This window comes from Ovis aries, chromosome 14 (assembly GCF_016772045.2).
Source record: "Ovis aries strain OAR_USU_Benz2616 breed Rambouillet chromosome 14, ARS-UI_Ramb_v3.0, whole genome shotgun sequence".
Classification (NCBI taxonomy): domain Eukaryota; kingdom Metazoa; phylum Chordata; class Mammalia; order Artiodactyla; family Bovidae; genus Ovis; species Ovis aries.
Genome location: NC_056067.1, coordinates 7,880,199 through 7,907,216, shown reverse-complemented (window position 1 = coordinate 7,907,216; position 27,018 = coordinate 7,880,199). Strand labels below are relative to the sequence as shown.

The 27,018-nt window shown below is 50.2% G+C and overlaps 1 protein-coding gene and 1 pseudogene across 3 annotated transcripts in view; one reads left to right on the top strand and one right to left on the bottom strand.

The window, feature by feature from the left end:
- The window catches only part of PLCG2 (phospholipase C gamma 2), a 160,178-nt gene that overhangs the window by 54,229 nt on the left and 78,931 nt on the right, over positions 1-27,018 (bottom strand). For all 3 annotated transcript variants that reach the window (XM_060398278.1, XM_060398279.1, XM_060398280.1), the window contains 8 exons: positions 26,035-26,118; positions 18,997-19,040; positions 17,285-17,357; positions 8,520-8,621; positions 7,576-7,694; positions 5,524-5,609; positions 4,281-4,401; positions 1,741-1,909 (listed from right to left, as the gene is read on the bottom strand). In XM_060398278.1, coding sequence (XP_060254261.1) covers positions 1,741-1,909; positions 4,281-4,401; positions 5,524-5,609; positions 7,576-7,694; positions 8,520-8,621; positions 17,285-17,357; positions 18,997-19,040; positions 26,035-26,118 — 798 coding nt within the window. The remainder of the gene's footprint in view (positions 1-1,740; positions 1,910-4,280; positions 4,402-5,523; positions 5,610-7,575; positions 7,695-8,519; positions 8,622-17,284; positions 17,358-18,996; positions 19,041-26,034; positions 26,119-27,018) is intronic.
- LOC105613903 (nucleolar protein 8-like) lies at positions 10,538-17,085 on the top strand (annotated as a pseudogene).

The following is a 27,018-nucleotide window of genomic DNA, read 5'->3' as shown; positions in this document are numbered from 1 at the left end:
TCACCGAGCAAACCTGAGAAGTCGTGGACGTTATCCGGCCAAACCCCCTCTGCTCTCATTCTACTGGAATGCTAGAAGCTTCCCTGAACTTCTCAGAGAAATCTACCCCAAAATCTCAGCCAATTCCTCCAAATATGCTACTGATCTGACCCGAGGGCACACCAGGGTCCTCCCCTCTGGATGGGGCTTGCCCGAAGCCCCCTCACTGCTCGGTTCTCCTCTGCTTAGAGGTTGGTCTCCCCACCAGACTGTGACCTCCCAACATGTAGGGAATGTCCCCAGTGAGTCTTCGTGGCCCAGTGACAATCTAGGGAACACACCATGTGCAGCACCCACCCCAAACCTTCCCCCTTCTCTGCCTGGTAAACCCGTCCGTCCTTCCCATGCACCTGCTGGCTGTCACTGAAATCCACGTCGCTTCTTCCACCGATGCTTCCCTGCTAGTATCAGTGCCCCTGCAGGTGGGGTGGTCACGTGACTAAGTTCTCAGGCCAGGAAAGGAGAGGCCGGGCCTGTCCCACTGACGTCCTGCCTGCCTACCAGGCATCCCTCGCCCCGGATCCCTTGTGTTCCCCTTTCTGTGAGCCAGATCTCCACGTGCCTGCGACCCAGCATCAACCACACAAGGACGGTGCCCTAAGGCAGGCTTGGCCAGTTCTGTGCTATGAACCCCAGCTCTGAAGTCTGGGGAAGAGTACAGATCCTTTCCTCAGAACAACACTCATAATGCATAGAATTATAAGAGAAACCAACGATACTGAAATACAACTATTAAGGCAGTAGATAAAAGTCCTTGTAACATACTATCAGACACGCCTCTTTATTAACACCTCATATAACATCTAGAGGCAGATCTAAGAACCATCATAATTTCAAAGTCACGACGAGCACACTTTGAGATGTTTGCAACAACTGCAAATGTGATGTGAAAATATCCATGATTTCTGCTGGTGACAAAGCCCCACATGGCTTGTTGCCAATACTGATGATGGGAGGAGAGGTTAAGTTTTGCTTACTTGTTAACAAAGAGGCAACATTTCTGCCCCAAGTTCACATGCCACCGTGCCGTCCCCCCAAATTCTACCTGTGGGCTCTTGGGGGCTCTGCAGGCCCTCACCTGAAAACCTCTTCCCTGGGAGAGCCCTGAACAAGGGGAGAGGGTCATGGGTCCCTGGACAACCTCGTGGACCAGAGTCCACTCTCCTGCACACGGGGCTTGAACTGCCGTGCTTTAAGCCACTGTCCATCGGGTCTCCTGACCCAAATGTCACCCTCTCCATGGTGCTGCTGGCTGTCACTCATCCCCCTCCCACAGCACCCCCGGAGCACACAGTCCTTTGGGGGCAGCTGTCCCCCTCCAGCCCACCTCCCGAGCTACCCTGGGAGCTCCCAAGGGCAAGGACGGAGCCTGGGTCTCACTGGAACAGCCCCAGCACATCGCGACAGCCTGACAGAGAGGAGCATAGTGAAGAGCTGCCAAGAAACGAGTGAGTGGCACTGAGTGAATGCGCCCGGGGCTCTGCTGGGGGGCGGGGCGGTTCCACGCACTCTGCACACACTCTTTCACATTTGTATTCACGGCACACTGACGGTGTGGGTTCTATCGTGAGCCCCCAGACAGCACGGACGCACAGGCGCTGGGAGGTTAAGTGACCTTGCCCGGGTCAGCTGTGGAGTTAGGGAGGAGAACGGCGAGCCCGGGCCCCAGCCCCCCGCGCGCGAGACGCCCCGAGCCACTACCTTGATGATGATCTTCCCACGCAGCTGGCTGGGCGACGGCAGCTGGTCGGCACTGGCCTCCTTGGGTTTGGTCAGCAGCAGGTCTCCAAACACCTCCTTGAACACCCTGGCCATGTGGCGCTGCTGCTCCACACAGCAGTGCTCCTCGATGGACAGGATCACGGGGAAGCTGCGGGAGGGCAAGCGGCCGGGGTCAGCAAGGCAGCACGGTGTCAGTATGTGTCTGTGTGTGTGTGTGTGTGTGTGTGTGTGTGCTGGGGAAAGGGGTGTGTGTGTCTGTGTGTGTGTTTGTGTGTGTGCTGGGGAAAGGGGCATCAGTGTGTGTGTGTGTGAGCTGGGGAAAGGGGTGTGTGTGTCTGTGTGTGTGTGCTGGGGAAAGGGGTGTGTGTGTCTGTGTGTGTGTCTGTGTGTGTGCTGTGGAAAGGGGCGTCAGTGTGTGTGTGTGCTGGGGAAAGGGGTGTGTGTGTCTGTGTGTGTGTGCTGAGGAAAGGGGCGTCAGTGTGTATGTGTGTGTGTGCTGGGGAAAGGGGTGTGTGTCTGTGTGTGTGTGTGTTGGGGGAAAGGGGTGTCTGTGTATTTGTGTGTGTGTGCTGGGGGAAAGGGGCGTCAGTGTGTTTTGTGTGTGTGTTGGGGAAAAGGGGTGTCAGTGTGTGTGTCTGTGTGTGTGCTGGGGAAAGGGGTGTGTGTGTGTGTGTGTGTGTGTGCTGGGGAAAGGGGTGTGTGTGTGTGTGTGTGTGTGTGTGTGCTGGGGAAAGGGGTGTGTGTCTGTGTGTGTGTGTCTGTGTGTGTGCTGGGGAAAGGGGCGTCAGTGTGTGTGTGTGTGTGTGTTGGGGGAAAGGGGTGTGTGTATCTGTGTGTGTGTCTGTGCGTGTGGTGGGGAAAGGGGTGTCAGTGCGTGTGTGTGTGTCTGTGTGTGTGCTGGGGAAAAGGGTATCAGTGTGTGTGTGTGTGTCTGTGTGTGTTGGGGGAAAGGCGTGTGTGTGTGTCTGTGTGTGTGTGAGCTGGGGAAAGGGGTGTGTGTCTGTGTGTGTGTGTCTGTGTGTGTGCTGGGGAAAGGGGCGTCAGTGTGTGTGTGTGTGTGGGTTGGGGGAAAGGGGTGTGTGTCTCTGTGTGTGTGTCTGTGTGTGTGCTGGGGAAAGGGGCATCAGTGTGTGTGTGTGTGTGTTGGGGGAAAGGGGTGTGTGTCTCTGTGTGTGTGTCTGTGTGTGTGCTGGGGAAAGGGGCGTCAGTGTGTGTGTTGGGGGAAAGGGGTGTGTGTATCTGTGTGTGTCTGTGTGTGTGGTGGGGAAAGGGGTGTCAGTGCATGTGTGTGTGTCTGTGTGTGTGCTGGGGAAAAGAGTATCAGTGTGCGTGTGTGTGTCTGTGTGTGTTGGGGGAAAGGGGTGTGTGTGTGTGTCTGTGTGTGTGTGAGCTGGGAAAGGGGTATGTGTCTGTGTGTGTGTGTCTGTGTGCGTGTGCTGGGGAAAGGGGTGTGTATGTCTGTGTGTGTCTGTGTGTGTGCTGGGGAAAGGGGCGTCAGTGTGTGTGTGTGTGCTGGGGAAAGGGTTGTGTGTGTCTGTGTGTGTATGCTGAGGAAACGGGCGTCAGTGTGTATGTGTGTGTGCTGGGGAAAAGGGTGTGTGTGTGTCTGTGTGTGTGCTGGGGAAAGGGGTGTCAGTGTGTGTGTGTGTTGGGGGAAAGGGTCATCAGTGTGTATGTGTGTGTGTGTGTTGGGGGAAAGGGGTGTGTGTGTCTGTGTGTGTGTTGGGGGAAAGGGGTGTCTGTGTGTTTGTGTGTGTGTGTTGGGGAAAAGGGGTGTCAGTGTGTGTGTGTGGAGAGTATATGTCTGGGTGTGTGTGGGGTGGGGGTGTGTCTGTGTCTGCTGGAGGGGTATCTGTGGTGGAGTGTCTACTCAGCCTATATCTTTGTGTGTGTCTATGTGTGTTACAGGTGTTTATGTAGGGGGTGTATCTCTGTGAGAATCTATGTGTAGTGTGTGTGTATAAGTGTGTCCACTAGGGGGAAGGGAGTGTCTGTGTGTATTTGCTGGGGAAGAGTATCTGTCCCTGTGTCTGTGTGGGGTGCATCTGGGGTGGTGGGGAGCGTGTGTGTGTGTGTGTGTGTGTGTGTGTGTGTGTGTGTGTGTCTGGGGGGGTGGGGAGTATGCATGTGTGTGTGCGTATGTGTCTGAGGTGAGGTGTGTCTGGTGTGGTGGGAAGTGTGTGTGTGTGTGTGTCTGTCTGTCTGTCTGTCTGGGGTAGTAGGGAGTATGCATGTGTGTATGTGTGTATGTGTGTATGTGTGTATGTATGCAGTGGGGTTTGTCTGGGGTGGTGGGGAGTGTATGTGTGTGTGTGTCTATGTGGGGTGTGTCAGGGGGTAGGGAGTAAGTCTGTATGTCTATGTGGGGTGTCTGGAGGGTGGGGAGTGTGTGTGTGTGTCTGTGTGTGTGTGTGTCTATGTGGGGTGTGCAGAGGGGTGGGGAATATGTCTGTCTGTCTGTCCACCCAACCCCAGCGACCTCCCCTTGAAGGTGAACCACCAGGAAATCCGCCGCCGACCTGGAGGTGACAAAGGCATGGTCTTTGATGGCCTGCACAACGTCGTCAAACTTGATCTTGGTGGTCCGCGTCCAGCCATGGTAGATGATGGGCTTGCCGTCGGGCCCGTCCCAGCAGTCCACTGTGGGCAGAACCAGGCACCCTGAGCTCCCGCCTGTCCCCCTCCACCCCCCGTCCACTGGAGGTGCCACGCTGCCTGGTGATGGCAGTGCCCCGGCCCCCGCCCCAGCGCCAGCTCCATCACCTGGATACTGGGGTCAGACCCGGCCAGATCGGGGCCACCAGCCTGAGGACACGCCTCACCTGCGTGCACATGCCACCTGCGTCATTACAGGAAGACTGGGTGGTCTAATTAAAGGTCCCTTTGTAATGCCACACATCCGTCCAAAAGACACTAGTCCAAATTTTTTTAACAGAGATTCATCGTGCGTTTTATCTTCTGATTTGACTTGTCTAAACCCTGGCTTGCTTTCTCTGCTACAGGGAACATTACAGGGCAGTGATTTATTTTTTGAGATTCATGGTGAAATGTTCAGACAGAACTAGATTACGTAGAAGGTGAACAGCCTCTATATTTTTAACCCCCAGAGGAGACAGGAGCTGACAGTTTCAAACTAAATTTTTTTCACATTTGCTTTTTCCCTAACAGGGAAAAAGGCATAAATTAGGCAGCACTCTGTAGGAGGAATTGCCGTTAAGGTCTGATACCCTGATGAATGCTTCTGATTAAACTGGAGCCGACATCGGTGCTCTGGGCCCTTCATCAGCCTGGCACAGCTGTGAGCCTCTGGCACTGAGGCAGGCTGGGGGGTCAGGAGGAAGCACCCGCTCCCAGCCATGTCCGGGGGCCTGGAGTCGTCTCTGCGGGGCAGCTGCAGGCACCCGGGCACAGGCGCTCAGGGACCCCTGCTGAACTGCGCAGGGGGCCCTCCTGCCTCTAACAACAGCCCCGAGGGACGGCAGGACAGGAAGGCCATCTTTGCCACGGGCCTCCCAGCCCCTCCGCTGTATCTGGACGCCTTCCAGACAAGAAGACCACTGCCCAAGGTGCTGTGGCTCCGACCTGGCCAGGCCCAACGTCCCTCCTTGTCGCGGGGGACCCCATCTTCGGGGGAAAGCCCCCCGGCTGGTGGGGGCCGCCTCGCTCACCCCAGATGCTGAGGGCGCCTGGCTCGGCCCCCGTCTGCCCCGCCCACCCCCACCATCGGGCCCCACGCGAAGCGTGCAGCGGGCGGGCACTCACGCTCGATGCAGCGGCAGCCCATCCGCAGGCAGCGGATGTAGGCCTCCGTGGACGACTCGCTCCGTAGCTGGTCCCCCGTGAGGTACCTGCGGGGAAGGGGCCGTGTGGGGGCAGGCCTGCACCTCAGGGCGCCCCTGGGGGACTTCTCAGCCTGAGACCCCAATGCCCTGAGTCCTTCCCGTCTAGAAAGATCCCCCCCACCCGACCCCCCAGTTAGGATCTGGGCCAGACACAGGCAGTCGTGTGGCTGACAGTCAGGAGCCTCAGACTCAGGTTATGGTCGCGGGAGGTGAAGGGCAACCATCCTGGACACCCAAGGGTGGGATGGAGAACGTGTGTCCTTTCGAGGAAAACATGGTCGAAGGGAGTCAGGAGCGAGACTGACAGACGATGATAAACCCACGACTCCCGACGGCTGCCCCCCAGGCTACACAAGGCAGAGGCGGGCCGTCATTCTGACATCAGGGCCCCAGGCCGGGCACAGGATAAATGGAACTTGCTACCCTGTGAACTATGTCCACCAGAACTGATGCAGAAAGACCAATTTTTATCATTCTCCTCCTTACCACCCATGCTCCCCCCCCACCCTTAAGAGTCTGTGTTGCTCAGCTATCTTCTGGGTTTGGCAGAATTCGCCATTCTAAGACACGTACTCAAATCAAAGGCAGGGATGAGAACTATGAAGCCCCTTTGCCCCTGAATAGGAAGGTGTCTTCCAAAATGCCTGGAGACAAACCTAAGGGCCTTCTCTCCAACTCCTGTCTGGACCGACACTCGGGAAAGTACCAGTCAACAGCCCAGGACCGAAGGCCTCCACCCTCTCACCTTATACAGCAGACGGAGGATGAGAGCCTCTTCTCCCTTCCTGTCTGCTCTTTTTTTTCAATCAGGGCAAGCTCCCAAAGATACACAGGAGTGTGCTGCCCTCCGGCCTAAAAGCCACGAGTGGGGGCTCCCACTGCCCTCCCTGCAGCTTCAAAGATTCCACTCGAGCCGACTCTTCCTGGCCTCGTCTCCTGCCACCCTCCCTCCCAGGGTCTGTGCCCTGGTCTTACGAGACTCCGCTCAGTTCCTCCTACCCCCGCACATTTGCATGTGCTGTTCCTGTGTCTGAAGCCCTCCTCCTCCTCGCCTCGCCACCTGTTCTTCTCGCACCAACTCCTGCTCATTGCTAAGACTCAAAGGAGGCCCTTTCCCCCTCCAAACACAGGAGGACAGGGGCTGATCCTGTGCCCAGCCCCACTCGTCCTACTTTTTGGCCCTGCTGTGCAGCATGTGGGATCTTAGTCCCCAACCAGGGACTGAACCCCTGCCCCCTGCAGTGGAATGCAAGCCCAGGGCCTGGCACAAGGCGAGCTCTCAGTAAATGTCAGTTCAGTGACTAATTCAACTGCCTTCCTGAGAGCTGGACCATAAAGAAGGCTGAGCACCAAAGCATTGATGCTTTCGAACTCTGGTGTTGCAGAAGACTCTTGAGAGTCCCTGGACAGCAAGAAGAACAAAGCAGTCCATCCTAAAGGAAATCAACCCTGAATATTCACTGGAAGGACTGATGCTGAAGGTGAAGCTCTAATACTTTGGCCACCTGATACAAAGAGCTGACTCACTGGAAAAGACCCTGAGGCTGGGAAAGATTGAAGGCAGGAGAAGGGGATGAGATGGTTGGATGGCATCACCCACTCAATGGACATAAGTCAGGGAGACAGTGAAGGACAGGGGAGCCTAGTGTGTTGCAGTCCTTGGGGTCACAAAGAGTCGGACATGACTTAGAGACTCAGCAACAACAACTATGAATGAGATGCCCAAACTGTGCAAACTGGCTTTGTCAACTTGCTTCTTAGGGCCACAAAAAAAGGACTACTATGGCAATACCAACTAGGAAAGACAGATGCATCTCCCCTCCCCTCCAGAAGCGTCCATATATCCCAGTCTGAGCAGCGAGGGCCTGCACTCTGCCCACTGCCCACACGCTCTGCCGGAGCAGCGCCCTGGAGCGCCCTCCGTACCACCGTTCTCCTGCCCGACGGGCCACAGGGTAGCAGGAAGACTCACGTGTTGTGAGATGAGGAGATCCAGTAATGAGACAAGGGGTTGTTCATGTCCTGCATGTCCACCACGTCATACTTCTCGTCCCAGATGCTGTTCTCCCGGGAAAACAGGTACGTGAGGAACTAGGAGAGTCACAAACACAGGGAGGGATCAGCACACGGGTGGCGACTGGTTCTTACGGACCTATGTCAGCTCGGGGAGATGGTACGTGAAGATTCAACACACAGCCCCCCTGGCCTCAGTTACCAAGTTGCCAAAGCAGAAAACTCGGATTGCAACAGGCCGTATGGACACACGCTTCGCTGACCTATAGAGTTGATTTCCTTTCCAGTATGTATCCTCAAGTACTGGAGGCTACAAGAGTACACGCTGCCCATATACAAGTGTTTGGGGACAATAATACCATGAACATTTGCAAACGCACCATCCGAGGTGAGGCACAGAACACTGCCAGGGTCATGATACCTAAAAGGCAGGAAATTTCACATGCCAGTTCCTGACCCCTTAAAAAGAAAACAGAAGCCTGAGTGACACTCTGCTTCCTGGGAACAACCCTGCATGGGACGAGGGGCGCTCCCTGGCTCCCGTCAGCCCCTGCTGCCTCACGCTGGGCCAAGTGCACCCATTTCCACAACCCTTTTCCACATCTTGCAAGAGCCACGTAAACCTCGGAATTCTAGTGCTGTGCTTGTAACGGTTTAAGGCTCACTGGCAGCAACTCCCTCTAGCGGCAAAAGAAAATATTTCACCTATCTGATCAAACAGGAGGAGAAAAATCAAAGCCTATGATGGTTGAGGACCGGGGAAAAAACAGCTCTCGACTGAGAGAGTCGGTCTAGGGACATCTAGCAGCAAAGCCCTCCAAGGGAAGAGGCCTAGAACATTCACTCTGGAGGACAGCGACGTGAATCCCAAAGCAATGTGCACAGGACAGGGAGCTCACTCACCTCATCCACAAACAAGAAGGGTTCAGCAGTTTCCCTCATGGTGTCGTCAATAAACTTCGTCATCCGCTCACGGACTTTGTTCAGATCCTGGGCCCAAAGCTCCTTAGAATGACAAAAAGAACATGAAATCATCAGAAAGAAGACTTTGCAAAATTCTTTACCTCCCAGGATCCAGTTTTACTGAAATATGGATGCATTCTGGACACGACCATCAAGGCCTCACCCGATGCACAGCACACATGTTCCCTAAAGGACCAGAGGGTAAACATTTTAGGCTTTTGGCCACAACAACTTAATTCTTCTATAATAGTGCAGAAAGAACCACAGACAACAGGCACACAAATGGCCATGGTTGTGTTTATAAATAAAACTTTATTTGTAAAAAACAAGCTGCGGGCCAGATGCGGTCTGTGGTAATAGTCTGCCCACTCCTGCTCTAAGCCAGCTCCTTACACTTGCTAGCATGAAGAGGAGGGGACCACAGTTATGTAGGACAACTACGGTCACTCCCCTGGCTGATGGTGGGCAAGTCACAGACCCTCTCTGAGCTCCTGGTCCGTTACCTGGGAATAACGATACCTAAGCACACAGACTGTGAAGGACTGGATGAAATAAAAGTTCTGTGCTTAAAACACCTGGAACACAGAAGCTGCTCAAATCACAGCAACATGAATGGTCGACTGTCACCCTCCTGTGACATCTCACTCTGTCCAGACAACTCTGCAGGCCACATACTGCCACTGTCATTTTAGAGATAAGGACACAGAAGCTCAGAACATCCCGCAATCCCAACTTCACACAGCTAGTAATCTGGAGAGCTAGGCTTCCAAATAACCAAACGTTGGAAAACCAACACAGAATCAGTCAAGATCAGCAAAGTATTGCTACTCAGACACCAATAAGGTCTGAAAGATACATGACCAGTTCAAGAAGAGCTTCTGCACGGTCTCAGAAATTCAGAAGCCCTTTAGAAACAAGAATATGTAACGTAAAAGAACTTCACTGTTTTCTCTTCAAACCCTAAATCCCCAAATATTCCTAGACAAAAGGATAAAACATGACCCAGATATTCAATTTTGGCTCATGTTTTCTGGATTCCTAATACTCTAAACCCTCTATCTGTAGGAAAAAAAAAAAACCAGATGTGCTGCCAGTGACGTGTGGTTGGAGGGAAGGTCAGAACAGGAAGCTGGAAAGAAGGTAAAGCATACGGGCAGACACAAATGAGGTAGGTGCAAGGCAACAACAAGCCTCACTGTTGATTCTTGCAAATCGCCTCGGATGAAGGACACCCAACAGCCAGGAGCCAGGGGAGCGGCTGGTTCATTTGCATAGAGGATGCTACAACCTTTGAATACCAGAACAGGAAACTCAAATTGTAGGATACTTAATGCAAACACCTTGCCAGGCCTAGATGCCCTGCAAAGGCCAGAAGCTTCCTGCTTCCTTCTCCTGTAGAGCTTTTGCATAAAACATCATGGGTACTGAGCCGACATAACCTGGAACTGAAATGGCTGTGAACAAGAAATCTTCTGCCTAAAGGAGTTTAAAATATGAATATCCTAAGGGGTTAGTAAATGTTTCTACTTGGTGGGACTTTCCTGGTGGTCCAGTGGTTAAAGCTCCACCATTCCAATGCAGGGGGCACAGGTTTGATCCCCAGTCAGGGTACTAAGATCCCACGTGCCACAGGGCCAGAAAAGAAAAAAAAATGTGTCTCTGTGGTGTGGGGTATTGTGCTGGGCAACTGCGATAATGGCAGTGATGAGATTACAAGGAGAGAAGTAACTATGGTGAGGTGGTCTGCGCTGGGCAGGGGCGGCATGCCAGGCTCTGCCCTCAGCATTGTCATGTGTGGTTCATTTTGAACTCACACAAGCCCGGGAGATATGTATAACATTATTCTCCGGTTAAATAAACAAGAAAGCTGAGGCTTCGGGTCATTAAACAAGTTGACCCAACAGTGACCCAGACACATCAGGTTCAGGTCAGTTCACGTCACCTGTCCCTCCCAGGGCTGGACTGCAGCCCACCTGACCAGCCCCCAGATGGAAATTCAGACAGGTTCTCTGAAATCCTCACATCTATTAAAATGCCGCCATCACACCAGCTTGTTAGAAAAGACTAAGATGGTGGATTTCCATGTGAAAACTGTGCCAGGAACAGAAGTACCAGGGCGCAAAAACTGGGTTGTGAGTAAATCTGGAAGAGTCTTCCCTGTCCTTCACGTAAAGAATGAACATAAATGTAAAATCACAAAGTATGATCCCTCAAAATACTGCCACAACTTAAAGAAGATAGGGGAGGATTTCACAAATGCTGTCCCTGTATCCAGCCTCCCTTGGGAACTGGAAGGAGAGAATGATCCTATGAGTAAGAAACAGCGAGGAGAATTCTCTGCCTTTCACAGCCCTGCCAAGAAGACAACAAAAGTGCAGAAGAATGAGGGTTCCGCTGCATCTCTAACCATGAGATCAAAACCGAGTAGCGTAACGGAGAGTCCGCATTTAATACAACAATTGGCACAGAAAACACCTCATAATTCCATTACTCCTAACTCACCCTCTACAACTGACGATGATCGTCAGGAATTTTAAAATGTATTTTTTCAGACTTCTGGTTTAGAAACTACCAAAAACAGAAACAGCGTATCTGATGATGATATTGATCCTGAAGATGAATTAAGACCAATGACTGTGAGAGAGGAAAACTTAGGGAAAACGACACGGTCCTCCAATGAGTCTGAAAATGATCCCTTTGAAGTTGTAAGGGATGATTTTAAATGTGATTTTCACAAATGTCATACTTCAACAGGTTTAGGCCTCAGAAACAATGTCTCTTGCCTCAACAGTGAAAATAATGTTATGGAAAAATCGTTGTGACTCTGATTCAGGAGATACAGATGAAATCATTGCAATGAAAAAAAAGCTCTGGTAAGATCAAAAACAGTGTAGACTTTTCACAGATAGAAAAGTCTATGAACAAGAACACTTATTTGAAAAACAGGGAAAAAAGGATGATCTTTCTGATGACTGTATTAAAGTACAAAAAAGAAAAAACAAAGTAGATAGCCCTCAGTCAGAGTTAAGGCTCTTAGTTGTAATCTCTGATTGAGTCCAGTAGCAGTGAAGACGCTGATCAGAATCAACTGAGTCTGAAGGAGGTAAGGAGTATAACACCTTGATGGAAAACTGTCCCCGGGTGGATCTGACTTTGGCTGATTTGGAAGAGTTGGCGGGTGGTAACCAGGAGGCTCCAAAAGAGAAGACTGAGGGCAATGGCCAGGAAACCACTGCCCAGCGTGACAGGGCCTCCAAGAGCCAAAGGACTCCAGGTGACCTCCGCAGAGGCCAGCACTGTAGTCATCCCGAGGAGTCTGCGGCTTCTCTTCTAGAAGGAAAAGAGAACCCACGTGGAAAACAGAAACCAAAGGAAAACAGCTTAGAGTCAGACTTACAGGCTTTCAAAGGAGTGGGCTGTCTCTACGGAAAGGAATCAATGAAAAAATCCTTGCAAGAGAGTGTTGCCTCTAACAATATTAATAAAAATCAAATTTCCTTGAAACTTGAGGAACCCAGGAACATGTCCATGGAAAAATGGTCCCTGTGTGCTAATGGCCCATCAAGTGAACAGACTCCTTTCCAACATGCAAAGGAGGCAAATGACTCAAACCAAATTCAGCCTCAAGAGACAGGCTTCTTTTGAGAACAAGGGTCACAAAGCAGGTGTCCCCTAACAGTTCAGAAAAGAGAAACAGGAATCCTATTTCCAGTCTGTTGCCACTGAAAGATAAGAAATCTTTAAGTCTTGGTGCTAAGACTCACAGCAGGGGCCTTGATGAAGACTGTGCCACAAGACTGGAAAGTCAGGAGAGGGCTCTGATCAGAGGCCTGATCTGTGCAGCTCCAAGGCCCCTGAGAAGCCACCCGAGGTTTTCTCAAGGAGAGACTCCCAGGGACGCAACACTGACGTCCCACTTTCTGTTAATCGTTCATCAGGTGTTAGTGCTAAGGATAAGCATGCTGAAGATAATCAGAAACGTCTGGCAGCCTTAGAGGCAAGGTGGAAAGCCAAAGAACTCCAAAAGAAGGCGGTTCACAATGCTCTGGCAAATTTGGACAGTCATCCAGAGGACAAGCCGACCCACACCATCTTTGGTTCCAACAGTGAAAGTGAAAGAAGAGACATCCACTCAGGAGCCAAGCCGCCCAGGAGAGAAACCAGTAGAAGAGTCCCTGGTAGAGCCTCTGGGAAGCTCTTTGACAGCAGTGGTGATAAGGAACGTTGTTCCGAAGAGGACAATAACAGGTTCAGAATTAAACCTCAATTTGAGGGCAGAGCTGGACAGAAGCTCATGAATTTGCAGTCTCGCTTTGGCACTGACTCCCAGGGTCTAGAAAGGGATAATGAAGAGGAACAGAAAGAAATACATGGAAAGAAAACTGCTGAGGAGGAAGAATTTGCTGCAGAAAAGCTGAAAGCCCTAAATGTCGTGCAGAGCACTTTGCAGATCAGCTTAAGCAATTCTACGAGCGAAGGATCAGTAGCTGCAGAGAAATTCAAGGACATCACGCATTGTGACTCAATGAGGCATGGCCATGCCGCTTATGAGAGCAGGCAAGATGGTAAGCCCAAAGAAAGTAAAGCAAAACAAAAGAAGAAGAGGGAAGAAGCTGAGAAACCACCTGAGGTGTCTAAAGAAATGTATTATAACTTTCAGTTCAGTCACTCAGTCGTGTCTGACTCTTTGCGACCCCATGGACTGCAGCACGCCAGGCCTCCCTGTCCATCACCAACTCCCGGAGCTTGCTCAAACTCATGTCCATCACGTCGGTGACACAATCCAGCCATCTCATCCTCTGTCGTCTCCTTTTCCTCTCGCCTTCAATCTTTCCCAGCATCAGGATCTTTTCAAATGAGTCAGTTCTTTGCCTCAGGTGGCCGAAATACCGGAGTTTCAGGTTCAGCATCAGTCCTTCCAGTGAATATTCAGGACTGATCTCCTTTAGGATGAACTGGTTGGATCTCCTTGCACTCCAACGGACTCTCAAGAGTCTTCTCCAACACCACAGTTCAAAAGCATCAATTCTTCGGTGCTCAGGTTTCTTTATAGTCCAACTCTCACATCCATACATGACTAATGGAAAAACCACAGCTTTGACTAGATGGACCTTTGTTGGTAAAGTAATGTCTCTGCTTTTTAATATGTTGTCTAGGTTGGTCATAGCTTTTCTTCCAAGGAGCAAGCGTCTTTTAATTCCATGGCTGCAGTCACCATCTGCACTGATTTTGGAACCCCAAAAATAAAGTCTGTCACTGTTTCCATTGTTTCCCCACCTATTTCCCATGAAGTGATAGGATTATAACATTGCTATGGGTTTAAAACAAATATTCCAGACTGTAAAAGATACCAGTGAAAAGGAAGATGAGACACCTTGGAATGTGGACTCTGATGGAGAGAAAGCTGAGGTAGTCCGGGGCCCTACAGCTCTGATGATTTGGGGTGAACAAACTGGCAGGTTCACATTTTCCGTTTTTGAGTCTGGCGCCAAAGATGAAAAGGGAGAGACCTATAGAGCTGAAGCAGTAAAACCTGGGAAGATGGCCTGGCAGGGAGACCCTAGTTTCCAAGACAGCAGTTCAGAAGAGGAAGTGATGAAGTGAAGTGAAGTGGCTCAGTTGTGTCCGACTCTTTGCGACCCCGTGGACTGTAGCCCACTGTAGGCTCTTCTGTCCATGGGATTCTCCAGACAAGAATACTGGAGTGGGTTGCCATTTCCTTCTCCATCAGAAGAGGAAGCTGTTACTAAAGAAACAGATGACAAAAAGCACAGCCCTGAAGAAGTATCATTACCTGAGAAAGAGACTACTAGATTTTTCTTTTTCTATAAGAATGATGAGAGACTTCAGGGTTCCGACTTATTCTGGAGAGGAGTGGGAAGTAACATCAGCAGGAATTCTTGGGAGATCAGAACAAACTTGCATAATGGACTGTCGGAAGAAATGTAAAAATGCCAAGAGGAGAGTGAAACCAAAATAATAAATGTCATCGTTAATTTTGATAACGAACGTAAACAAGTCTCACCATGGAAACTGGAGTGATCTAGAAAATGATTTTAACTGGCAAAGAATTCAGAGCAAGCGAATATTCAAAATCTCCTCTGGTGGATATCATTCTGATTGCTTTCTTTTTCTATAGATTTCCTATCTGTTCTTATCTAATTACTTCAAACAACCTGAACCTTTGTTTTAGTGAAGCATAAGATAGTCCCTCAAAATACTTTTGTATATAATCTCTTTGCTCTCTATCTTCAGTAACTAATGGGCATTTCCTGACATGAGGTTTACATAAAGCTTTTTAAAACATATGCATCATAGCACTTATATTTTCCAAGTTATGTTTCATGTAAATTATACTTGAAATATTTCTGATTGTATTAAATACACCTTAACTCCAAAAAAAAAAAAAAATGCTGCTGTCGTTTCTTTAGGATGAGTTCCTAGGAGAGCAATTATTAAAAGTACAGAAGGCTGTTTTCAAAGTTTTCATATTAACTGCATTTTGCCCAAAGTGGTTTCTAAAAAAATCTGTGTTAACTCGTACACCAAGTGCTACAGCGATTATTTCACATCACATATGAGCCTCCGGGCCCTAGGTCACCGGTTCAGCATCCCACAGAGCGCCGGGGGCTGAGACATTCAGGGTCCCCCAGGCTGACAGCCCGGGCCCCACCCCTGGCTTCACCCCTTGTTCCCGCCCGCACACTCACATGGATGCATGCAGGCTGTCTGTGTCCTAGCTCCCAGATGTGGGATCCTAACTCCCTGAACTTTGCTGCCGGCCCATGACCCTGACCTCTGAGGGCAGCCCAGTGACGGGGCCAGTGTGGGGAAGGATGCGACTCTCCCAGGAATATCATTACCCTGCACATGGTGATCCAGGATACATGGTGAGTTGCCCCCAGGAGTTTAACCATTTAACTCCAACATCTCCCTACAAATTCAGGGAGTAATTCAGCGCAAGGGAAAGCACGGAGGAGAAGCAGACAGCATGGGTACCCCTCTCTCTGCTTCGATCTCTGGGCAGCTCAGCACCTTACATGTAATTGGGTCCAAGAGACTTCATCTATGCCCTCATTTCACCTGCCCTCAGTCACAGCCCCAGGTGGGTGGGACTTCTCTTGGTCACTCCCACGCACCCCAGCACCCTGATCACCATTCATCATGAGCCACTGCCGCTACCCACTCCGCCTGGACCTTCCTGCGGCCGGCCTCGTCCGAGTGTCTCTGTTCATCAGTGTCCCTACAAGCAATGGCATCTGAACACCGGACGTTTCCTGACACTGAGAAGTTAGTGCTGGCTGGGAAAGGGTTAACAGGAGTGTTACTGTCCTGTTTTGTTTTTTAAAAAAGCTCCATTTCACAAGAGAGACATACTGGAGTATTTACAAAGGGAATGATACAGAGTCTGGGGTTTCCATTAGAATTTGCCAGCAAAGAAATGGAGGGAAGGGAAGGGAGACACGTGGGTGTGGGGCTGGAAGACGGATGAAATGAAAGTGGCAAAACGTTGTAATCCTGTAATCTGAGTGATGGGTCCACGGTAGTTTATGAGACCAGCCTGTCTACTTTTGTGTATGTTTGAGATGCTGTACAATACAAAGTATTTTTTAAAGCAAATAAGCTGAACATCATCATGAATCTAAAGCTGCCCTTAAAAAGTCTATTTAAAAAACAACAACAAGGGACGTCCCTGGCAGTCTAGTGGTTAGGACTTTGCCTTCCAACGCGCAGGGTGAGGGTCCAATCCCTGGTCAGGGAGTTAAGATCCCACGTGCCTCAGGGCCAAAAAATACAAAATCCAAAACAGTCGCAATACTGTAAAAATTCAATAAAGGCTTTAAAAATCTTTAAAAACAACTGAAGAGAATAAAAGTACGTGAAATTTCAGTGATTAGAAATAAAATTTTTGAATAGTCAATGTGACTATATATGTACACACATACCCACACATACAAAGATCAATACCATCTTCTCCGAACCCCATAATTCAGAGAGGCAGGGCTCTCATCCCCATTCAAAGAGGAGGAAAGCGGGGCACAGACAGGTCGAACCACCTGCCCAGGGTCACACAGCCCGTGACAGGACGGCAGGCTTCTCTCACTCTAGCTCGGCGTCTCCACTGAGGCGCTCCTGACACTCGGGGCTGGGGAACTCCTTGCTTTGGGAATGGGGCGGAGGTGGGGTGTGGCCGCCTCGCAACAGCCCTGGGCTCCCCCCACTAGATGCCAGGAGCCCCGACCTGAGTCTGCAGCTCCTGCCCGGACGGCCCCATAAAAAGCCACTGCCAGACATGAACTCCTACTCAGCCCCCAGCTCGGGGCCCACACACAAACACCCCAAGAGACACCCACGGGTCACCTGTTTGAGGACAGTGTGCTGCCTTATCCCTCACAGGACCCGCAGGCTCGTCCACCTGAGTCCCATCCTCCCCGAGCCAGGGATGGCTTCCCGGGGAAGGGCCCCCCAGATGAGCCAGAGTGGGGGAGCAGAGGCCAGCGGGTGAGGGCCCCGCCCGCCCTGCAGGGTCCCCATCGCCCCCTCCTCCATCTGTGCCCGGGGAAGGGGCTGCTGCGAGGCCAGCCTCATTCCAGAGTCTCAGCCCCCAGGCGCCGCTGGGCAGGGAGACGATTCGTTTCCTGACGGTAGGTGCCGACAAGGTGACAAACTGTGGGTACAGCGCCCCCGCCCTGCTATCCCCTCACCTGCTGTTCATGCAAGAGAAACCGCTGGAAGTCATGCAAGTGGACAGCAGAGGCGTCCGGCCGGTCGGTGTTGCTGCCCTCGGGGAAAGAGATGGTGTTTAGAGGAGGGCAGCTGGCAGTCAGGAGGCGGTCCCCGCCAGCAGACACCCGGGCGCCCAGCCGAACCCCCCACCGCCGCCCCACGGGGTCAGGTGTGGGCTGGCCGACGGGAAGACAAAGTCACCCAGAGGACACCCCTGACCCAGGAGGGTGCAAAGAGGGTCCTGACACCAGAACCCAGGAGAATCAGGCCCCGGAATCCACACCCAGCTGCTCCCAGCTGGTCCCGCAGGGGCAGGGAGCGCAGGCAGGACAGCAGAGGCCAGGGTGGGGCTGGGCGTGGGGTGCATTTAGGGGGTGGCAACGCTGGAGAACTGACCCCAGAGCCTGCTCTGAGGCAGGAGAGGGGCCTGGATAAAGGCCCGACTCTGGGCAGGCAGGGAGAACCTGCTGGAATATGCGAGACCAGGGCCAGGGAGTGAGTGGAGGGCCTCTGTTGGGAGAATATTCTGCCTGAGACAGGGAATCCTTCAGCCTGAGAAAAGGGAGATTCCTCCTTGGCCAGCAGCCTGCTGGCCTCCGGGAGAGGGTGCTCAACTGGACCGAGAACCTCGCTGGTCCAAGCAACCGCCAGGGCTACACAAGGTACGTCCTGTGAAACAGGGCTCTCCAGGGAAACGCATACTTTTCCCTGCGCATCTGCAGTGGGGGTGGGAGGGTGTGTGTGTGTGTGTTTTTTTTAATACAGGAGATGAAACATGCTTTAAGTTTTCTCCCTTTACTGAACACTCAGGGTCCAAATCTACTGTCTCTGAGTGTATTTATAACCTTCTTTCTTAACAGCCTCATGGTCCAACACTAATCTTTTCAGTAAAACACTGCAAACAAATCAGAGTCATTTCGATGAATGAATACTTTGGAGTTTTCAGGTTTCTGGTTTAGAACTCAACAGAGGAACAGTTGCCAGGGCATCTTCATCAATGAGGGCTGGTTCCTAAAAGCAGGCCCAGGTCAGCAGGCCACAAATTACATTCCAGGTGCTGTTAACGTCACAGTAAACCTTTCTCCCAGGTAGATAGGCTTGGGAGACACAGCACACTACAGATCTCCCACTTGGGGAAACAGTAAGTTCAGTAAAGGGCCTCACAAGTCCTGCAGCACTTAAGTTTTAGCCATCACATCATCACCACTTTTATGAGCTTTGCCTGCACCACATAAAGCACTTTACATGCTTCGACTCATTTTAATTCAGTTCAACCTGCTTAACCAGGACGTCCTGAAGCAAGCAGGCTTCTCTACAGAACCTTCCAGGCCATCCTCCCAACACTCCACAAGCCCTGCTGCTGTGCACATTTACTCGTGGTATTGGATTGATTGGAGTCCATGACTCAATGGACATGAGTTTGAACAAGCTCCGGGAGCTGGTGATGGACAGGGAAGCCTGGCGTGCTGCAGTCCACAGGGTCGCAAAGAGTCAGATGCGACTGAGCAACTGAACTGAACTGAGTGTCAGGATAGTCAGTTCCCCAACAAGGGGACCCCATCTCTGTGGAGACCAGTGCCTGCCAGAGAGCTGACCTCCTGGAGGTCAAGTGGCCGGGCTGGGAGGACCCACAAGGGCACCACTGCCTGGCACAGCCACCCAGAACTACAACCCAGTAGAGATGCCTCACCCCAAGAGGAACACGGAAGAATCCTTTTTGAATTCATCAAGGATCTGAAACAGAAAATAGAACACAGACACAAAACAAGAAAATTAGACGTGTCGAGACAACGAAAATAAACAGAGTTTTTGTTAAAAAATTACCATGGTCGTTTATGTGACTTGTAAATATTCAAATATTTACATCTTGACACAAAAGGTGGAAGTCTTCCCCGCCTCTTTCACAGCCTGATTCCTGAGAAGCAATCACTCATAATAATTTGGCGGTTCTCCTCCTTGAGTTCATCTTATGGATATTCAATTAGTTATATCTTATCATCTTATGTTACATCTATGTCTTCCAGCTTTTTTGCTGTTGTTTCACGCTTTAGCTATTTCTTTAGCAACTTCAAATCGCCCTGCTTCCCTGCTTTGAAAACCGACACTGTATTCCATGTCTGTCCTTCTATGCTCTGCTAATCGATCCAGTATTACACAGCATGTTCCCACATACCTGTCTTCACCCACTTGTGCCAGCATTTCCGTGGGGTGGATTCCTGGGTGGGAAAGCACCTGGACACAGGGTGTGCACATCACCTTTCACAGATTCACCAGCTGCTGCTGCTGCTGCTAAGTCACCTCAGTCGTGTCCGACTCTGTGCGACCACATAGACGGCAGCCCACCAGGCTCCCCCGTCCCTGGGATTCTCCAGGCAAGAACACTGGAGTGTATTGCCATTTCCTTCTCCAATGCATGAAAGTGAAAAGTGAAGTCACTCAGTCGTGTCCGACTCTTGGCGACTCCATGGACTGCAACCCACCAGGCTCCTCAGTCCATGGGATTTTCCAGGCAAGAGTACTGGAGTGGGGTGCCATTGCCTTCTCCCAGATTCACCAGAGTCCTCTCTAAACAGCTGTCCTCACTGGCACGCCCAGCAGAAAATACACACTCCTTTCTATACCCTCACAGCTACATTTCAAATCCTTAATATTTCAATGGGCTCATTTCTCATCCTTGAATTCAAGAGAAAGAAAAATATCGAGAGCTCTAGTCCAAGGCTTCATGGCCTGCTCGTACTGCAGCTGTTGAGGAAGGGCAGTGAGCTCCTCCACCAAGGAGGAGCGGGGATACCCCCTCCCCTAGCCGCCACCGCACCAGCTCCCTGGCCAGGCGTCTTACACACACAAGGGCATGGATGCACAAACACCCACACGCCACATATACACGTGCACACCCACACCGCGTCCACTTCCAGTTAGGCTGTATGACTGGAACAGTCTCGAATGTTGCTGTGACTAGATCAGCACTGGAGTATTTCAGGACACAGATGCAGCGCCTGGCGGCTTATAAACGCTAACAATCTAAAACGACTCCTGCCTTCGATGCCCCAGTCGTCTTGCCAAACAGCCTGTGCTCCAGGATGACATGTGGAAAATCAGTGTTCTAGAAAAGGTGGCCACTGGCCCCTGAAAGCCTCAGGAGGTCTGCAGAAGTCTGTGCGTGTACTTTTTTTTTTCCCTTTTCCTGGAAAGATGGTCCATAGCTTTAATCAGCATCTCAAGGAAGTAGGTCACCAAAAAGGGTTAGGAGTCACTCTTTTAGAAAGACTCAGAAGGACTTCCTTTCACGCACATGTCATTTACAGCAGCAGTCCCCAACCTTTTAGGCACCAGGGGGCGGTTTTGTGAAAGACGATTCTTCCAAGGACTGGGGAGGGGGGACGGTTTTGGGATGATTCAAGCATATCACATTCACTGGGCACTCCTATCACTATTGTACCGACTCAGATCATCAGGCATTAGACCCCAGAGGCTGGGGAACCTCTGATTTATAGCATGGCTATTTTTTTTTTAAGGAGGGAGGATTTTAGGCAGGGCATACTGTTTGCCATCTGGACTCATTCGGCCCTTACATCGCTGGGTCAAATGGGGCATAAGGCCAGATCCTCTCAAACCCAAACCCCGAGACCGAATTCCCCACATCCAGAGGAAGGCCACCTGTGACTCCCCTCAGTGTTTCCACTCCACATGGTCCTTACTTAAAGCCAGCCCCTTCCTCACCACGCAATGAAGCGGAGAAAAGGCTCCACTCCATTCCAGCCACGCGGGGGGCCAGGATGAAGGAGGGGGCACCTCTGCTTCAGAGGTGACTCCAGACCAGGAAAGACCAGGAGACACGCCCCAGCTTCCCGGCCCCTCTGCCTGCAGTCTCACATCACCACACTTTCTGAGCCCCCAGAAACCTGTGCACAGAGGCAGAACACGTTTGTAGGAACCAGCCCCTGGGGTACAGAGCAGGGACCAGACAGAAAGCAAAGGCAGAAGCAGATGGAAAGCAAAGGGGTTTGCTACACTATTATCTCTGCCCGTCTGGGTCTGAGATTTCCCTTAACACAAAGGTTTAAAGAATTAAAAAGCATCAATGGGAGGGGCTTCCCCAGTGGTTCAAACGGCAAAGAATCTGCCTGCAGTAACCCGAATTCCATCTCTGGGTTGGGTCAGGAAGATCCCCTGGAGGAGGACATGGCAGCCCACTCCAGTACTCTTGCCTGGAGAATTCCATGGACAGAGGAGCCTGGCAGGCTACCGTCCATGGGGTCATAAAGAGCTGGACACGACTGAACAACTAACACACACACCCTCCAATGGGGACCAGAGGCTAAGACTCCACTGCAGGGGGCCCAGGTTCCATCCCTGGTCAGGGAACTAGATCCTGCATGTCGCAACTAAGACCCAGCAAAGCTAAATAAACAATAGGTATTTTTAAAATAATAAAAAATAAAAAGAAGTCTCAGTGGGTGGGCAGCGAAGCTGAGCAAAGGAGAACTGAAGCTCTAGCTCTGAAGTAGCCACCTGACCTCCAACAAGTGGCCGAGTGTCAGCATCTTCAGTCCATAAAATGAGGATAGTAAGAGTTCCTATCCTACAGGGTCTTGAGGAGAATTAAATGAATGTAAGACATATAGCACAGTGCCCGACATAGAGTTTACACTTAGCAAATGTTAGTTGTGATCTTTTATTCGTAACACCATTATTACAACCTAGTCGGAGATATACCCCTCTCCCAAGGGTGGACATACGTGAAATTTTAAGTTCTTATCCTCCTTCTGCTGCCAAACTTTTGGAAGCTTTGAGGCTTGAGTGTGGCAATGTAAGCTGGTAGTTAGACAGGAGGAGGAACTGGCAACTTCACGCTGGAAACCTATAGCTACTGATAAGCAGGACTCCACTCCCTGGACTTAAGTCTGGGGATCACCAACCATCATGAACAGCTCTATCACCCCCAAGGAGCCCAAGAAAACCAGCTGAACTCCTAAGAGCACCAAGGTAACGCTTTTCTCTGCCCTGAGCTTCCAGTGAGGCACTCGGGAAGTAAATGGTTTTGCTGTCAGCTGGAAAGTGAAAGTGAAATCTTTGCGACCCCATGGACTATATCCAGGCCAGAATAATGGAGTGGTCAGCCTTTCCCTTCCCCAGGGGATCATCCCAACCCAGGGATGGAACCCAGGTCTCCCACACTGCAGGCGGATTCTTTACCAGCTGAGCCACAGCCCGCTGACAGCTGGGGGAGAGGCATTTACATACACAAGAGCCGAGAGGCTTCTCAAGTGGACCAATAACTATCTATAGAGCCTGGGGCTTTGTTAATCAAATTCCAAGTCACTGAACTGAAACACGCAGTGGCCAGACGGGACAGCTATACCTGCCAATGAGAGAGAGAAGAGGCTGTTGGCCCAAAAAGTCTTAGGCACCAGGGAGGTGACCCTGGGCCCTAAATCAGTAAAGAGGGCTGCATCGGGGTGGGGGGCAGGGCTGGGACAAACCAGAAAGCATTCTTCCCTCCACTCACAGGTCGCCAAGTATAGCCAGAACGTGATAATTTTTTCCCAAGAGAAGCAAAAAATCTGGATCTTAATGAGAAATCTTCCAAGTTTTAAATACAGGCAATTCATTTAAAAAACATTTAGTTTATGGCCATTCCACCCTGAACACCCCTGACTGCATCTGATCTCAGAAGCTAAGCAGAGTCGGGCCTGGTTAGTACTGGGATGGAAAAAACATTTAAACCACTAGGCTAAGTACCAACCGAATGCCAGCTGAACGTGGTATTCTGGCCACTAGGGGTAACCTCTGACAGGTACAGACATTTCCCCAAAAGAAACTGGCCATCTAGGACTCATGGACTATGCAGAAATTTGACTTAAATTTCTCTCTCCCTTCTCCCTCTCAAACATACAAACATTCGCTTTAAAAAGAACCACAGTGAAAAGTTCTCTTATGTGGAACTGGATCATGGTGGAGACTATCAGTGGGTAACCTGTACTGGCAGGTATGACGGCTTTTATGCAAAACGTATTCCCAAGCGTCGCCTGCCCTCCATCTGATGAGACAGCAGCTTGAAATGTCACGGCAAATGATAAGCACTGTTTTTTTTGCAACTGCTTATCTTGAGTGAATCAATTTTTTCTCAGTCCTGGTCAACCGCCTAAGACAGCAATTGTCATTATTCTGGACTTCGTTTCTATACTATTATCACAACATTTTCATTGCTCTCAAGAATTGATTATAAATGAAAGTTGAAGATTTAAATCTAAAAAGTGTTTCGATCAGCTTTTGGGCAGCAGAATTGTCTTAGTTAAGGTTTCACATAAAAAAGAAGAGGGGGTTGGACAGTTTAAAAAGCTGTATAACCGACGACCTGATTTAATACTTTCATTTTATAGAGGAGGTTGAGTGATGGAGCAAGATGGCTTCCCCCCAGACCAGCTGGGGGCTGGAATTTAACTCTTTCTACTCCCAAAGCCTACCATTTCTTTCTACTCCACTTGGCAAACCAAGCACTAATTATTACCTGGGTAAAAACGTGAACACTGCAACTCAGTCTTTTACTCCATACAACCACGTATTTTTCCCCAATCTAGGCAGACAAGAAATGCTCCTCCCATTTCTCTGCCTCGGATGCGTCCGAAGTCCCACAGCCAGTGGTCACCTATCAAGAGGTGTGGCCCAGCAGCCAGTCTGAAGGAAGAAGGTGACTGAAAACTGTCTCTCATGCTCATCGCTTTAAGACGTCCGCACTCCTGACCTCCAAACCCTCATTCAGTCTTCCCCAGAGCCCGGTAGGGTAAGACTCGTCACCCCCACTGCACGGATGGGAAGACTGAGGCCGGGAGGGGTCAGTGGCTGGCCCAAGATCACACAGAGTCCTACCCATCCTCTGCTCCGGACCCACCTCGGACGCCTGCAGAGCCCTGTCCCAACAGCAGCGGCCACCCGCAGGCACAGCGCTCCATGCACTGCACCCAGCGCCTCCCTTTTTATGCCTTACGCTTTAACGGGACTTTTTTTTTTTTCATTGCAAAAGTAGCATGTTACTTAGAACAAGCTGAAGAAAACTGAGGGATGCAAAGAAAAATTTAATTATCTCGCCAGTACATCTTCCCAAATCCCTCCAGGACATGCAGAAAATCAACATTAAACATGAGGTGTGTGCACTCTCCTCCTTGTTCATAAAAACACATGCAAACGTATACAGGAGGATTACTCTTTGTTACCAAAAAGTCAGACCTAGCTCCTCCTTTCTGCTGCTGGTTTTCCTCACAAAATACCATCAACAGCCCTCCAGAAGGACAGAAACCCAATGAACTCAGGCTTCTTAATCAGCTGCGGTGTCCCATAGTATGGCTGGACCATAACTTACCCGCTATCACTCTCCTGAGAGGCATTCAGACAGCTCCCAGGTATTTGGCCAGCATAAGCAATGCTGCAATAAGCAGCCTGGTAATGCATTCCTAGGCCTCAGTGCTTTCATTTCTCTAAAACAGAGCCCCCAGATGCCACTGTCAGGTCAAAATGCATGCACGTCCTAATTTTAAAATAGCATATTATCGTAATCGAAAACCATTCTCATTATAGGAACAAAGCTGTAAAGAGAACAACACACACACACATAATCCCTCCACCCAGAGGTAGCTAACTATTAATACTTTGGTAAATTTCCTTCCAGAACAAGTTGACACAGTAGAGTTAGCTGAACCTTTTTACTTTAATAATCTCAGACTAAATTCCAATCAGACCGACAGGCACTCACATTCCCACCAAGAAGGTAGGAGACAGTCATTTCCCCACCCTGTCCCCTCAATTCTGTCCTATTCGAGACCTTTGCCCATCTAACAGATGAAAATAGGACGTCACTGTCACTCCCACTGTGTATTTCCTGGACTAGAAGGGAGACCGAACGCTTCTCATGGGTCTCTTAGGAACGGACCAGACTTTGAAACCCAGCGGAAACAGAAGCATCGTTTGATGGTTTGCTTAGGAATCGTCTTACCCGTAAAGATGGCCGACAGGCACAAGAAAAGCAGCTCCCCATCACAAATCATCAGGGAAATGCCAAGCAAAAGCACAATGAGGTGCCACCTCGAACTTGTCAGAATGGCCATCATCAAAGAGAACACGGGTAACAAACGCTGGCGAGGACGTGGAGAAGAGGAAACCCTCAGATACTGCCGGTGGGAATACAGACCGATGCAGCCACTGTGGAGGTTTCTCAAAAAACTAACCACAGAGTCACCATATGGCCCAGCACAGCCACTCCCGGGTATATATATCCAAAAGGAGCAACCGCGCTAGTTGAGAGAGGTACGGGAACCCAAAGTTCACAGCAGCATTTTTAAGAACTGGCAAGATACAGAAGCAACCTAAATGTCCATCAGCTGATGAACGGATAAAGATGTCACACACACACACACACACACACACACGAATACTACTCAGCCATAAAAAGAATGAAACATTGCATAATTCCTTTGAAATACGGCCATATCCAACATGGATGAACTTAGAGAGCATCATGGTAAGTACAATAAGTCAGAGAAAGGCAAACACTGTATGGCATCATTCACACGTGGAATCTAAATAACTGTAAACGCAGTATGACCTTTAAAAACTGTGTACCTGTAATTTATAAAACATTATACATCCCTAGACTTCAATTTTAAAAAGTAAGGTCGAACAAGACTATCCAAACCTTCCAAAAAATGAATGGGGAAGAAAAGAATCATCTTACCGATTTTTGCTGTTCAAACATAAGTTTTTTATAGAAGAGATGGAACTGTTCAAAGCTGAGTTCATCTTTGTGTGCGCCTATTTCCTGTAAAAATTTAAAAAAAAAAAATGACCACACAATTTTTTGTGTCCGCCACAAGAATGCCTCCTCCCTGTTCACAGAAATAGCCAGCTGTGCTACAACACTGGCTGAAGGCAAACTTGCATTCCTCTGAACTCAACCTCTCTGCTTGGAGAACATACCCACCAGGGACCCCAGGTAAGATCCTTCAGCTCCCCAAAAGGGAAGGGTCTCAGCCAGAATTCCAACAGGCATAATGCGGAACCCCTCCTTTTGGGGCAGGAGACACTTTCAAATCTAGACATACTTATAGGGTATGTACACACAGGTCATTTTTAAAGCACAGCTTCCCAGGTGGCTCAGATGGTAAAGAATCTGCCTGCAATGCAAGAGACCCAGGTTTGATCCCTGGGCAGGAAAGACCCCCTGGAGAAGGGAACAGCAACCCACTCCAGCATTCTTGCCTGGAGAATTCCATGGACAGAGGAGCCTGGCAGACTATAGTCCATGGGATCGCAAAGAGTCGGACATGACTGAGTGACTTTCACTGTACTTTAAGAAAAAGTACCGAGCCTTTAGAGTTAATAGAGCTCAACTCCAGTCAAGGCTTGTCCCCCGAATTGCCTCATGGCTTCCCCAGAAGCTCAGTTGGTAAAGAATCTGCCTGCAATGCAGGACACCCTGGTTCAATTCCTGGGTCAGGAAGATCTGCTGGAGAAGGAATAGGCTACTTATTCCAGTATTCTTGGGCTTCCATCGTGGCTCAGCTGGTAAAGAATCCACCAGCAATGTGGGAGACCTGGGTTCAATCCCTGGGTTGGGAAGATCCCCTGGAGAAGGGAAAGGCTACCCACGCCAGTATTCTGGCCTGGAGAATCCCAAGGACTGTATAGTCCATGGGGTCACAAGGAGTTGGACACGACT